The sequence below is a fragment of the Pseudophryne corroboree genome, chromosome 2 (assembly GCF_028390025.1).
Source record: "Pseudophryne corroboree isolate aPseCor3 chromosome 2, aPseCor3.hap2, whole genome shotgun sequence".
Classification (NCBI taxonomy): Eukaryota; Metazoa; Chordata; class Amphibia; order Anura; family Myobatrachidae; genus Pseudophryne; species Pseudophryne corroboree.
The window spans coordinates 873,516,014-873,530,407 of NC_086445.1; the positions used below are offsets into that span (position 1 = coordinate 873,516,014).

At 46.4% G+C, this 14,394-nt stretch overlaps 1 protein-coding gene across 1 annotated transcript in view; it reads left to right on the plus strand.

Moving 5' to 3' along the window:
- Positions 1 to 14,394, plus strand: part of TAOK1 (TAO kinase 1) — a 164,900-nt gene that overhangs the window by 73,683 nt on the left and 76,823 nt on the right. The window contains exon 3 of the mRNA XM_063955938.1: positions 1,191 to 1,418. Coding sequence (XP_063812008.1) covers positions 1,287 to 1,418 — 132 coding nt within the window. The 5' untranslated portion in view covers positions 1,191 to 1,286. The remainder of the gene's footprint in view (positions 1 to 1,190; positions 1,419 to 14,394) is intronic.

Consider the following 14,394-nt stretch of genomic DNA (forward strand, 5'->3'; position numbering starts at 1 on the left):
CAGCTCCAGCCCCACCCAATCCAACTCCACCCCACTCCCTCGGGGATGTTGAGCTGAAATGATCCGATCGGGTTTAGCCGCTTTACGTGGCTAAACCTGACCTCTAAGGATGTGATAAGCGCTATATAAAAAAACAAAACAGATTGAATATTGCACTGCGATCTCCCGTCACTGTATCGGGAGCGATATAACACTTGAATCTGACCCAATTTGTCATATATTAAATTGATATCAAATTAATCAGAAAAGTAGCCTTTTGCGCCCTAGTCGCAATGCGTTGTTACTAAGAAGAAAAAAAAGATGTTCGGCGTTAGCACAGTTCCTAGCAGGTCACTCACGGCAGTCATCTCGCGCTGTATAGCGTTTTGAGGCTAAATGTATGAGGACATGTCCCTCTTTCTAGGGATATATGAGGGAGCCGAGCCATGTTGTAGATAACAGTACAGTAACTTTTTTTTTTTTTTTTTGAGTGGGGGTTCCAGTAGAACACCCTAAAGCTTTGCAGTGTGAGGGTAATATTACAGTGCTGCCAGAACCCATAAGAAAATGTCTCCCCTCCCCCCCAGGGACATCTCACAATAGACAGTAATAACCTTGATTCAATAATTTCTTCGCATTTTCATTAAATTTGTCACCTGGAGGCTCCTCTATAGATAGTAAATATGTTACAACCGGCACATAGTATTGCATATGCTTTAAATATGTGCCTCTCTAGAATTTGAGTTTTTTAAATTATCTCTGATCAACAGATGTAGGGTGTGATGCATTGTGGGAGTCTAACAGTTGCTTTTCAACAATGTTCTTTTTGTAAGACTTCGATGCTCCCTAAAAGATGGAACAGCATGACATCATCGTCTCTGTTCCTCCAAGTAACATTCCTTCAGTAGCTCCGAGTCTTCCCTTCAGCTTCTTGCTTAGTTGCTTATTAACTAATGTTCTCTTTTAGTCCTGATTATATATTGTTTCCTTTATTCTATTGAAGTGTTTTAGAATTATGGCTACTTGCAAAGTTGCATACATGTTATATCCTTTAAATTTCTTTGTGAATTACTGTGTACAGAGAGCAATTTAATGATTAAATTATATGCTTATTAGTCCACTTTTTTTTATAGCGTAAAACTGAGCACCGGTGCATTTTTTTTTTTTTTTTTGTTTTGATCTTCCAACTAAACATTTGTCTTCTCTTCTAGTTCCCCATGCTGGAGAAGATACATTTACACAGATGAGCCAAGAGCAGTGGCAGCAGTGCAACCCCAGATAGTTAGACGGCAGACTGCTCCAGCAGGATGCCGTCAACAATTCGAGCTGGAAGCCTGAAGGACCCAGATATTGCAGAGCTTTTCTTTAGGGATGACCCAGAGAAGCTTTTCACTGATCTCAGAGAAATTGGTCATGGGAGTTTCGGTGCTGTTTATTTTGTAAGTGCACTCTCTCTATATTTTATTTTATTTTTTGACTAAATTTCAATACATTTTCCTTAAATAGTAAGTAGCACAATAATGCAAAACATACTGTGTATCTGTGGGATAAGTAACCTTCATTTGAATGCACATACTGTACTGCTTGAATGTTCAGCAGGTTTACAGTTGGGGCAGAGATTTCAAATATCTGTTTTATATGTGCTTGAGGTGTCAGATGTATCTGACCGTTGTCCACTACTCTAATGGTGCCCATACACTTGTGAGATAATCGGTGCTAACCTTTAATTTCGACTGGATCTGTGAGAGAAATCGAAGCATTGTATGCACATTTTAGGTACCTTGAGACACGATCCGCGGGCACGCCGGTCGAATCTCGCGTTTCAAGATAGTATGTGCTGCACATAATATTTATCGAATCGCAGTGCGATCGCATGTGTTTTTAAAAACACATGCGATATATCGCGATGCGCTATGGGCACCCGCCGGGAGCGGATGGAAGCCGCTCCCACTCGGCGGTGACATGCCCATCACGTGATTACCATGCGATCTATCACTCACTGCTATAGAAAAATACTATTTTCCATAGATGGTGGGAGGGGGTGGCAAACCATATTGTGCCCATCTCCGTTATAGTTGCCATACACGTGGCTACCCTTGTTTGAAAGAAGAGGGTCTCCTCAATTTATTTCCACACATAAGGGGGTGAGGTGGGGGTTGTTCCTAAAGCCCCCAATCTCCCCATGTTGTGTCAAATAAAAAAGGGTTCCCTCATGTAATGTGGTAGGTTGCCTAGTTTGAAATAGTATTTTTCTATAGCAGTGGGTGAACCTGTTTGCTGGTCACCAAATAATCGGGCCGATTCTATTGTTTTTTTTTGCCTGGCCACCACTAGAGGATGCCCGATGTCAGCAATTCAATTGTTCTGCTGTTCTGGCACCCAGTGGCCGCGGAGCTCACAGTTTTTTCTGAGGACTCCTGAGGTGCGAGAAAAAATGTGTTGAAACTCTGCACTTTGGGCGTCCAAACAGAAGTTTGGATGCCAAAAGCAGGGCGTTTGGGCAGGTTTAGCTGTTTTAGGTGGCTGAACCCAGTGTGTTTGGGAGCGACATGTTCGATGTGCACGGGCGCCCAAACATAATTGAGTTGTGACAATTGTTTGGGTATCTAAAAAAGTCACGTTTAGATGGGATTTTTAGACACCCAAAACAATTGAATCTGTCCCAATAACTATTAAGGTGCCACCTTCTCTTCATTGAAATATGGGTGCCTCCATGAATGCATTGGCAATTACAGGCAAGATTGGGCTCAAACTGTTCTCTTTACCATGTACAGAAACATTTGTGTTCCGTAGCATGTGGTCAAGTTTTTTTGGTGATCACCAGACAGTACTAAGTGGTCCCATCTTTGGACTTTTCCGCCATCCCTGAACTCCATGATTTTTCTGTAGTTGCAGGAATTTAATGTCTGGTGATGAAACTGATCATCAGACATTAGCTTTTTGGGACTCCTCTTTCTATTTTGCTTAAAAAATAAAAAGGTGTCTTCTCTCAGGAATGTCCTGGTAAGGCCTTGCAGTTTCCAGCCGTCTTCATTAGATATCTAGTCTGGTGAGAAGGAGGATTTTTTGTTTTTTCCAAATTTTTTTGGGGAACGTGGAGAACAAGTTAATGTAATAGACAAGAGCATACATTTCTTGAATAATTTAGGGTCTGCTTCTCTGAATCCAACTTCTTTTTGCTACCTCTGTCAGTTGGAGTACTGCAAGGCTCAGTCTTAGGTCCTCTGTTTTCCTCAATCTACTCAACACCTCTTGGCAAACTCATCCGCTATTTTGGATATCAGTATCATCTGTACGTGGATGATACCCAAATCTACCTTTCCTCACAAATTTGTCGTCATCTGTATCGGTACGTGTCACTGAATGCTTTTCTGTAGTTTCATCTCGCCTCCTCAAACTTAATATTTCCAAAACAGAATAAATTATATTTCCACCGACCAATAGTAGTTACCAACCTGATACCTCTCTCATTGTTGAGAACTTGACAATCAATTCTACCACACAAGCTTGCTGCCTAGGTGTGTCATCCTTGACTTTGTTCCCCACATTCAATCTATCTATTAATCATGTTACATGCATCTAAAAAACATATCCAATATATGACCATATCTTACACAAGACACAGCAAATACACTAATCCATGCTCTCATTATCTCTCATGTTGATTTTTGCAATAGTTATATTACTGGTCATCCCAAAAAAGACTCTCACCACTACAATCCATTCTGAATGCAGCTGCGAGGCTATTCCCTCATAGGTAGACATTCATGGTCTGCGGATCCACTCTGTCAGTCATTCCATTGGTTACCTGTATTGTATCGCATTCAATACAAAATACTTTTACTCAACACACAAGGCCTATAACCAAACTACACCAACGTACATCTCTTCGCTTATCTCAAAATATCTCCTAACTTGACCTCTTCGCTCTTCACAAGATCTATGTGTTTGATCCAAACTCATTACTCCCATCCACGATTGCAGAACTTTTTTCAGGCTGCACCCAGTGTGTGGTATGCCCTCCACGCACAATAAGACTCTCCTCTAGTCTCCAAAACTTCAAACGTTCCCTAAAAACTCACCTCTTCAGGCAAGCTTATCAAATTCCTGAGCCACCCACATAACCTTTATAAACTTTTCTATCAAGTTACATCCCCACTTTACAGTCCATATATATCTTCACATATTGGGACGGACCCAGGTCAATTGCTGGGTCGGCAACCCAGGAAATGTTCCCGGGTTGATGTGCGTTCATGTGCAAAATCCCATGATTTTTGGAGGATGTCTGAAAGGAGTATGAGTATCATTGCACATGAATAAGATTCACAGGATAGGAAGATTTGTCATATACTGTAGCAAAAGAAAAGTAGTGTTTCTCCTGCAGGGTCCACATGATAACAAATTCCAATGATATCCACAGGATAACATTGGGATTTGAGGAAATGACAGCCGATTGGCACCAAACGATCAAAGCTTTCGGCCTCCCAGAATGCAACGGGCCCATCCCTATATCCCCGCCTCCTGGCTCAGGCAAATCTATTTTCTCTGACGTCCTAGTGGATGCTGGGAACTCCGTAAGGACCATGGGGAATAGACGGGCTCCGCAGGAGACTGGGCACTCTAAGAAAGAATTAGGACTACTGGTGTGCACTGGCTCCTCCCTCTATGCCCCTCCTCCAGACCTTAGTTAGAATCTGTGCCCGGCTCGAGCTGGTTGCACACTAGGGGCTCTCCTGAGCTTCTAGTAAAGAAAGTATTTATTAGGTTTTTTATTTTCAGTGAGATCTGCTGGCAACAGACTCACTGCTACGAGGGACTTAGGGGAGAGAAGCGAACCTACCTGCTTGCAGCTAGCTTGGGCTTCTAGGCTACTGGACACCATTAGCTCCAGAGGGATCGAACACAGGCCCAGCCTCGGTCGTCCGGTCCCGGAGCCGCGCCGCCGTCCCCCGTCCCCCTTGCAGAGCCAGAAGCAAGAAGAACGTCCTGGAAATCGGCGGCTGAAGACTCCGGTCTTCATTAAGGTAGCGCACAGCACTGCAGCTGTGCGCCATTGCTCCCTATGCACACCACATACTCCGGTCACTGATGGGTGCAGGGCGCTGGGGGGGGGGGGGGGGGCGCCTTGGGCTGCAATTAGAGTACCTTAAATTGGCAAAACAACACATAATATAGTCTAATAAACTATATATGTGTAAAAATCCCCTGCCATAATATTAATAAAAGAGCGGGAGAAGCCCGCCGAAAAAGGGGCGGGGCTATCTCCCTCAGCACACTGGCGCCATTTCCTCTTCACAGCTCCACTGGAAGACAGCTCCCCAGGCTCTCCCCTGCAGTTTCCAGGCTCAAAGGGTAAAAAAGAGAGGGGGGGCACTAAATTTAGGCGCAAAATTGTATTGTATAGCTGCTATAGGGAAAATCACTTTGTGTAGTGTAAATCCCTGTTTATATAGCGCTGTGGTGTGTGCTGGCATACTCTCTCTCTGTCTCCCCAAAGGACTTTGTGGGGTCCTGTCCTCAGTCAGAGCATTCCCTGTGTGTGTGCGGTGTGTCGGTACGGCTGTGTCGACATGTTTGATGAGGAGGCTTATGTGGAGGCGGAGCAGGTGCCGATAAATGTGATGTCACCCCCTGCGGGGTCGACACCAGAGTGGATGGATATGTGGAAGGTATTAACCGACAGTGTCAACTCCTTACATAAAAGGTTCGATGACATAACAGCTGTGGGACAGCCGGCTTCTCAGCCAGTGCATGCCCAGGCGTCTCAAAGGCCATCAGGGGCTCAAAAACGCTCGCTACCTCAGATGGCAGACACAGATGTCGACACGGAGTCTGACTCCAGTGTCGACGACGACGAGACTAATGTACATTCCACTAGGGCCATCCGTTGCATGATTACGGCAATGAAAAATGTGTTGCACATTTCTGACATTAACCCAGGTACCACTAAAAAGGGTATTATGTTTGGGGAGAAAAAGCAACCAGTGGTTTTTCCCCCATCAGATGAGTTAAATGAAGTGTGTGAAGAAGCGTGGGCTTCCCCTGATAAAAAACTAGTGATTTCTAAAAAGTTACTAATGGCGTACCCTTTCCCGCCAGAGGACAGGGTACGTTGGGAGACATCCCCGAGGGTGGATAAAGCGCTCACACGCTTGTCAAAAAAGGTGGCACTACCGTCTCAGGATACGGCCGCCTTAAAGGAGCCTGCGGATAGAAAGCAGGAGGCTATCCTGAAGTCTGTATATACACACTCAGGTACTATACTGAGACCTGCTATTGCTTCAGCATGGATGTGCAGTGCTGCAGCAGCGTGGTCTGATTTCCTGTCTGATAACACTGATTCCCTTGACAGGGACACTATATTGCTAACCATAGAGCATATTAAAGACGTAGTCTTATATATGAGAGATGCACAGAGGGATATTTGCCGGCTGGCATCTAGAATAAATGCGATGTCCATTTCTGCCAGGAGAGTATTATGGACTCGGCAGTGGACAGGTGATGCGGATTCTAAAAGGCACATGGAGGTTTTGCCTTACAAGGGTGAGGAATTGTTTGGGGATGGTCTCTCGGACCTCGTTTCCACAGCGACAGCTGGGAAGTCGACATTTTTACCTCAGGTTCCCTCACAGCCTAAGAAAGCACCGTATTATTAGGTACAGTCCTTTCGGCCCCAGAAAGGCAAGCGGGTTAAAGGCGCGTCCTTTCTGCCCAGAGGCAGGGGTAGAGGGAAAAAGCTGCACCATTCAGCCAATTCCCAAGAACAAAAATCCTCCCCTGCTTCCACTAAATCCACCGCATGACGCTGGGGCTCCACTGGTGGAGCCAGGTGCCGGTGGGGGCCCGTCTCCGGAACTTCAGCGACCGGTGGGTTCGCTCACAGGTGGATCCCTGGGTTCTACAAGTGGTATCTCAGGGATACAAGCTGGAATTCGAGACGTCTCCCCCTCGCCGTTACCTCAAATCAGCCTTGCCAGCTACTCCCCCGGACAGGGAGGTAGTGCTGGCGGCAATTCACAAGCTGTACCTCCAGCAGGTGATAATAATAAAAGTTCCCCTCCTTCAACAGGGACGGGGTTACTATTCTACAATGTTTGTGGTACCGAAACCAGACGGTTCGGTGAGACCCATTCTAAATTTGAAATCCTTGAACACTTATATAAGGAGGTTCAAGTTCAAAATGGAATCGCTCAGGGCGGTTATTGCAAGCCTGGAAGAAGGGGATTACATGGTATCACTGGACATCAAGGATGCTTACCTGCATGTCCCCATTTACCCACCTCACCAGGTGTACCTCCGTTTTGTGGTACAAGACTGCCATTACCAATTCCAGACGTTTCCGTTTGGTCTGTCCACGGCACCGAGGGTATTTACCAAGGTAATGGCCGAAATGATGATACTCCTTCGAAAGAAGGGAGTTATAATTATCCCATACTTGGCCGATCTCCTTATAAAGGCGAGGTCCAGGGAGCAGTTGTTGGTCGGAGTAGCACTATCTCAGGAAGTGCTACAACAGCACGGCTGGATTCTGAATATTCCAAAGTCGCAGCTGGTTCCTACGACGCGTCTGCTGTTCCTGGGTATGATTCTGGACACAGAACAGAAGAAGGTGTTTCTCCCAGAGGAGAAGGCCAAGGAGTTGTCATCTCTGGTCAGAGACCTCCTGAAACCAAAACAGGTGTCGGTGCATCACTGCACGCGAGCCCTGGGAAAGATGGTAGCTTCTACGAGGCAATTCCATTCGGCAGGTTCCATGCAAGGATCTTTCAGTGGGATCTGTTAGACAAGTGGTCCGGATCGCATCTTCAGATGCATCGGCTGATCACCCTGTCCCCGAGGGCCAGGGTGTCTCTGCTGTGGTGGCTGCAGAGTGCTCATCTTCTAGAGGGCCGCAGATTCGGCATACAGGACTGGGTCCTGGTGACCACGGATGCAAGCCTCCGAGGTTGGGGGCAGTCACTCAGGGAAGAAACTTCCAAGGACAATGGTCGAGTCAGGAGGCTTCCCTACACATAAATATTCTGGAACTAAGGGCCATTTACAATGCCCTAAGTCAGGCAAGACCCCTGCTTCAAAACCAGCCGGTGCTGATTCAGTCAGACAACATCACGGCGGTCCCCCATGTAAACCGACAGGGCGGCACAAGAAGCAGGATGGCGATGGCAGAAGCCACAAGGATTCTCCGATGGGCGGAAAATCACGTGATAGCACTGTCAGCAGTGTTCATTCCGGGAGTGGACAACTGGGAAGCAGACTTCCTCAGCAGGCACGACCTCCAGCCGGGAGAGTGGGGACTTCATCCAGAAGTCTTCCAACTGATTGTAAACCGTTGGGAAAGGCCACAGGTGGACATGATGGCGTCCCGCCTAAACAAAAAGCTAAAAAGATATTGCGCCAGGTCAAGGGACCCTCAGGCAATAGCTGTGGACGCTCTAGTGACACCGTGGGTGTACCAGTCTGTTTATGTGTTCCCTCCTCTTCCTCTCATACCAAAGGTGCTGAGGATAATAAGAAAGAGAGGAGTAAGAACTATACTCTTCGTTCCGGATTGGCCAAGAAGGACTTGGTACCCGGAACTACAAGAAATGATCTCAGAGGACCCTTGGCCTCTGCCTCTCAGACAGGACCTGCTACAGCAGGGGCCCTGTCTGTTCCAAGACTTACCGCGGCTGCGTTTGACGGCATGGCGGTTGAACGCCGGATCCTGATGGAAAAGGGCATACCGGTTGAAGTCATTCCTACGCTGATAAAAGCTAGGAAAGATGTGACAGCAAAGCATTATCACCGCATATGGCGAAAATATGTTGCTTGGTGTGAGGCTATGAAGGCCCCCACAGAAGAATTTCAGCTGGATCGATTTCTGCACTTCCTACAATCAGGAGTGACTATGGGCCTAAAATTGGGTTCCATTAAAGTCCAGATTTCGGCCCTGTCTATTTTCTTTCAAAAAGAACTGGCTTCACTGCCTGAAGTTCAGACGTTCGTTAAGGGAGTGCTGCATATTCAGCCCCCTTTTGTGCCCCCAGTGGCACCTTGGGATCTCAACGTTGTGTTGGATTTCCTAAAATCACATTGGTTTGAGCCACTTCAGACCGTGGAATTAAAATATCTCACGTGGAAAGTGGTCATGCTTTTGGCCTTGGCTTCGGCTAGGCGGGTGTCAGAATTGGCGGCTTTGTCCTGTAAAAGCCCCTATCTGATCTTCCATATGGACAGAGCAGAATTGAGGACGCGTCCCCCATTCCTCCCTAAGGTGGTATCAGCGTTTCATTTGAACCAACCTATTGTGGTGCCTGCGGCTACTCGGGACTTGGAGGCCTCCAAGTTGCTGGACGTAGTCCGGGCCCTGAAAATCTATGTTTCCAGGACGGCTAGAGTCAGAAAGACTGACTCGCTGTTTATCCTGCATGCACCCAACAAGCTGGGTGCTCCTGCTTCTAAGCAGACTATTGCTCGCTGGATCTGCTCCACGATTCAACTTGCACTTTCTGCGGCTGGACTGCCGCATCCTACATCAGTAAAAGCCCATTCCACGAGGAAGGTGGGCTCTTCTTGGGCGGCTGCCCGAGGGGTCTCGGCTTTACAACTTTGCCGAGCTGCTACCTGGTCGGGATCAAACACGTTTGCAAAATTCTACAAGTTTGATACCCTGACTGAGGAGGACCTAGAGTTCGCTCATTCGGTGCTGCAGAGTCATCCGCACTCTCCCGCCCGTTTGGGAGCTTTGGTATAATCCCCATGGTCCTTACGGTGTTCCCAGCATCCACTAGGACGTCAGAGAAAATAAGAATTTACTCACCGGTAATTCTATTTCTCGTAGTCCGTAGTGGATGCTGGGCGCCCATCCCAAGTGCGGATTGTCTGCAATACTTGTATATAGTTATTGCCTAACTAAAGGGTTATTGTTATGAGCCATCTGTTCGTGAGGCTCAGTCATTATTCATACTGTTAACTGGGTTTAGTATCACGAGTTGTACGGTGTGATTGGTGTGGCTGGTATGAGTCTTACCCGGGATTCCAAATCCTTTCCTTGTTGTGTCAGCTCTTCCGGGCACAGTTTCCCTAACTGAGGTCTGGAGGAGGGGCATAGAGGGAGGAGCCAGTGCACACCAGTAGTCCTAATTCTTTCTTAGAGTGCCCAGTCTCCTGCGGAGCCCGTCTATTCCCCATGGTCCTTACGGAGTTCCCAGCATCCACTACGGACTACGAGAAATAGAATTACCGGTGAGTAAATTATTATTTTTTTTGTGGTGCTGTAGGATCCTGTTTTTTTTCTAATTTTACTAGGTTTTGTTTTTTGAGCAATCTTTCTAAAAAGCGTCTTATACGTACCTTAGAAAGAGTCAGTCCAACAACTCCTAGCCAGGTCGCTACAGTACTTTTTTTGCGGGCGTCTTTGTAGTATGTACTAGCAAGTCCAGCAGACTTTACCAGGCTGTGGCCGGAGCACGGGGAGAAGATAAGGCATCTGTTCCGCTTAGTAGGGGAAACGCGAGACACAGCCGCACTGTTTCGGGATGGAGACCACCGAACAGTCACTGACGCGGCTGCCACTTCGTGTGCACCAGCGATAGGCCTCAGGGATCATAGGTTTCAGGGGTAGTATGAGGTTGCGATCCCTAGGGTTGATGTCATCAGTGGGGGAGTAAGATTCTCCCTTGGTCTCCCCTCTCCCCTGGCTCATGACCAGTTTCCTCCGAGTTTCCCGCCATGAACTGAGTTCCCGATTCTGTCTGAGACGCTGTGTATCTAAAAGGACCCAGTTGCAGCATAGGCGACTGTATGACTGGTGTGTCGGTGTTAACTGTATGTTCTCTGGGCGGTTGTGTACACTAATAGCGTCTGGATCCACTCAGTGTTCACTAACGTATTGATCGATCCTGGAAGCGGGTTGAAGTCTCCCTGTATCCCACTCTCCTGAGCCGGGTGATACAGCACTAAAAGGGGGTAATTCCGAGTTGTTTGCTAGCTGCTTTTGGTCGCAGCGCGGCGATTAGGTAAAAAATACAGCATTTCTGCACATGCGTATGGTGCGCAGTGCGCACGCGCGACATACTTGCACACAAGACTATGCAGCTTCACACAAGGTCTAGCGAAGCTTTTCAGTCGCACTGCTGACTGCTGAGTGATTGCCAGGAAGTGGGTGTTTCTGGATGGTAACTGACAGTTTTCGGAAGTGTGTGTAAAAACGCAGGCGTGCCAGATAAAACCGCAGGAGTGGCTGGGGAAACGGGGGAGTGGCTGACCGAACGTAGGGCGTGTTTGTGACATCAAAACAGGAAATAAACAGACTGAAGTGATCGCTAGCTAGGAGTAAGTCTCCAGCTACTCTGAAACTGCACAATCTTTTTTTGTAGCAATGCTGCGAACCTTTCGTTCGCACTTCTGCTAAGATACACTCCCAGAGGGCGGCGGCCTAGCATTTGCACTGCTGCTAAAAGCAGCTAGTGAGCGATCACCTCGGAATGAGGGCCTAAGTCTCTACCTTTTGAGTACGAATAGTTGGATAAGTGCCTGAAGCATATGAGTCTGTAAACTATTACTGCTGTTTCTTTCGCTGTGCGACTGAATAAGGTTAAACTCCTATATAAGGTAATGTAGTAATATGTTTATCCTACATACTTGAAATGTATCTGTAGTCTATTATGTGCTCATATTGCTTATTATACTAATGTATAACCTTTGACTGATTGCTGACTTTACTATAATTCTGTCAGTTTCTGTGTATTCTGATCCTCAATGCTGGTGCAAGGCAGGGAGTGATTGGATTGTATGTCACTTTAACAAATTTTAAAGTGATTGCAGTCACAAATTTTGTAGTAAACACTGTACAGATGTGTGATGTATTTCTCTTGTCTAAGAGAGGCAAGGGTGAGGAGGATACACTCTCCACAGCAGCACCTACACTCATTTCATGTTTGTCTTGCAAAGCTTGGTTAACCTCTCAGGATCTGGTTCAAAATGGATTATGTGCAAATTGTTTTAGCTTTCACCAAAGCCTCTTGAATAATCCAAGGCAGGCACAGGTTCAAATTGAACCACCATGGGCTACTTTTGCACAGACATTATCCAGTATAGCTGAGCGAATAATGCCAGCTCCTATACCAGGAATAGGTTACCCTATTAACCCTTACATGCAACATTCCACCTGCTGTTTATCACATACAGTACAGGAAACGTCAGCCTCTCGACAAAAACAGGCTGAAAGACCGGTGGTAAGTAAATTATATAGACATGAAACAACATCTTCAGAGTCTACACGTTTCAGATGAGGACTTGTCGGATGATGACTCCTCGCACTCTGGATCAGCATACAGAGACGAGGATGAAGGTCTCAGCTCAGTAGACATACCTGAGCTAATTAGTGTTATGAAAGCCATTCTATCCTTAGAGGAAGCAGCAGAGCCTTTGGTAAAATCTAAGGCACCTGTGTCTAAACGTCCCAAAACAGTTAGGACTGAGTTTCCTGGGTAGCTGATGGAAATTATGAAAGAGGCTTGGGTTACACCCAGTAAAAAGTTTAGAATTCCAAAGACATTGAATTACCATTATCCTCTTCCAGCTGGTGACTGTTTAAAAAGGGAGATGGCTCCCAAAGTAGATATGCATGTCATTCGATTGGTGCAAAAATCTACATTACCTCGTCCTTCAACATCATTAAATGATGTCACAGATAGAAAAATAGATGGTTTTCTAAAAACCATTTTCTCTTTGTCGGGGCAATCATAAGACCAGCCATGGCTTCAGCCTGGATGCCAAAAGCAGTGGCAGCCTGGGCGGATGCACTACAGGATGATCTTTCAATGGCATCTAGAGAGCAAAAATCCCCGTATTGCACATATAAAACAGGCTGCTATTTTTATGGAAGAAGCAGCCTTGGATATGGGTACAATTGCCTCTCGGGCCTCAGCTGTAGCATCGCACAGAGTGGTTTGGCTACGTACATGGAAAGCTGACTCAGAATCCAAGAAGGTTCTGGAGTCTTTGCCTTTTACTGGAAATATTCTTTTTGGTGAAGAATTAAACAGTATTTTGAAGACAGAAGCATATTCCAAGAAAATGAAGTTTCCTTCCACACACAAATCTAGTCCTAGATTTTCACCTTTTCGGCCCTTTCAGACTCAAGGAAAAGCAAAAGGAAAGGGTTATGGCAAACAGTCTCAATCTGGCAAGTCTGGTAAGACTAAAAGGCATTGGGGTACCAGAGGGTCGGCTTCCAAATCAGCAGATAAGCCATCAGCCTGATGGTGCGGGCCTCCACCTGGGGGTCACCAGGGTAGGAGGCCGACTTCTTCATTTTGCACAGGTATGGCAGCAGTCCACCACAGATGCCTGGGTGCAAGAAGCGGTATCTCACGGTTATGCGTTTGCTTTCAAGAAACACCCTCTTCAAAGGTTTTTTTTGTACCAGCCCATCTTCAGTGGAAACGAAGGCCAGGGCTTTGCAAGAGGCAGTTCAGAAGTTACTTTAGTGAAGGTTTTCATTCCAACTTGTTTCTAGTCCAGGAGCCAAATGGGTCGTCCCGACCCAAACTCTATCTCAAAGTGCTGAACAAGTACATTTGGGTGCCTCGTTTTCATATGGAGACTCTACGTTCCATTATTTTGACCATGGAGCCGGAGGATTTTATAGTATCCCTGGATATCCAGGATGCTTACCTACATGTTCCTATAGCACTGTCCCATCAGCGCTATCTCAGGTTTGCTATCCTCCAGTAACAGTTTCAGTTTCAGGCCCTACCATTTGGACTGGCCACAGAGTATTCACCAAAATTATGGTGGTAATGGCATCTTATCTCCATCAACAGGGGATAAGGATTTTTCCATACCTCGATGACTTATTAATCCTGGCACAATCTCAGGAATTGCTTCAGTGTCATCTGCAACAGACAATAGTTTATTTGCAGAGACAAGGTTGGCTCATAACTTTGGCTAAGTTGTCCCTGGTTCCGTCACAACAGATGACTCACTTGGGGGCTGTGTTGGATTCAGGTCTTCAGAGAGTAATTTTACCTCTGAACAAAATATCCAAAATTCAGTCAAAGATTCAGGAGCTGCTACACAGTCAAAAGGTATCCATTCATGCAGCAATGCGTGTAATGGGGTTGATGGTGTCGACATTCAACATGGTGGAGTATGCTCCGTTCCACTCGAGGCCTCTGCAACGTCTGATCCTTTCCAAATGGAATGGTTTCATCAGACAATAAAAACGCAGACTATGGTCCTTCCACTGGAAGTAAGGTGGTTATTAGCCTGGTTGCTACAGACATCCCATCTGGACAAAGGGAGACCCATTCTGACAACGGATGCCAGCCTTCAGGGCTAGGGAGCGGTGTCAGGAAGAAGTTGCTTCCAGGGGCAGTGGACCAAGGAAGAAAGTTGCCTGCCAATAAATATATTGAAACTTCGGGCCAT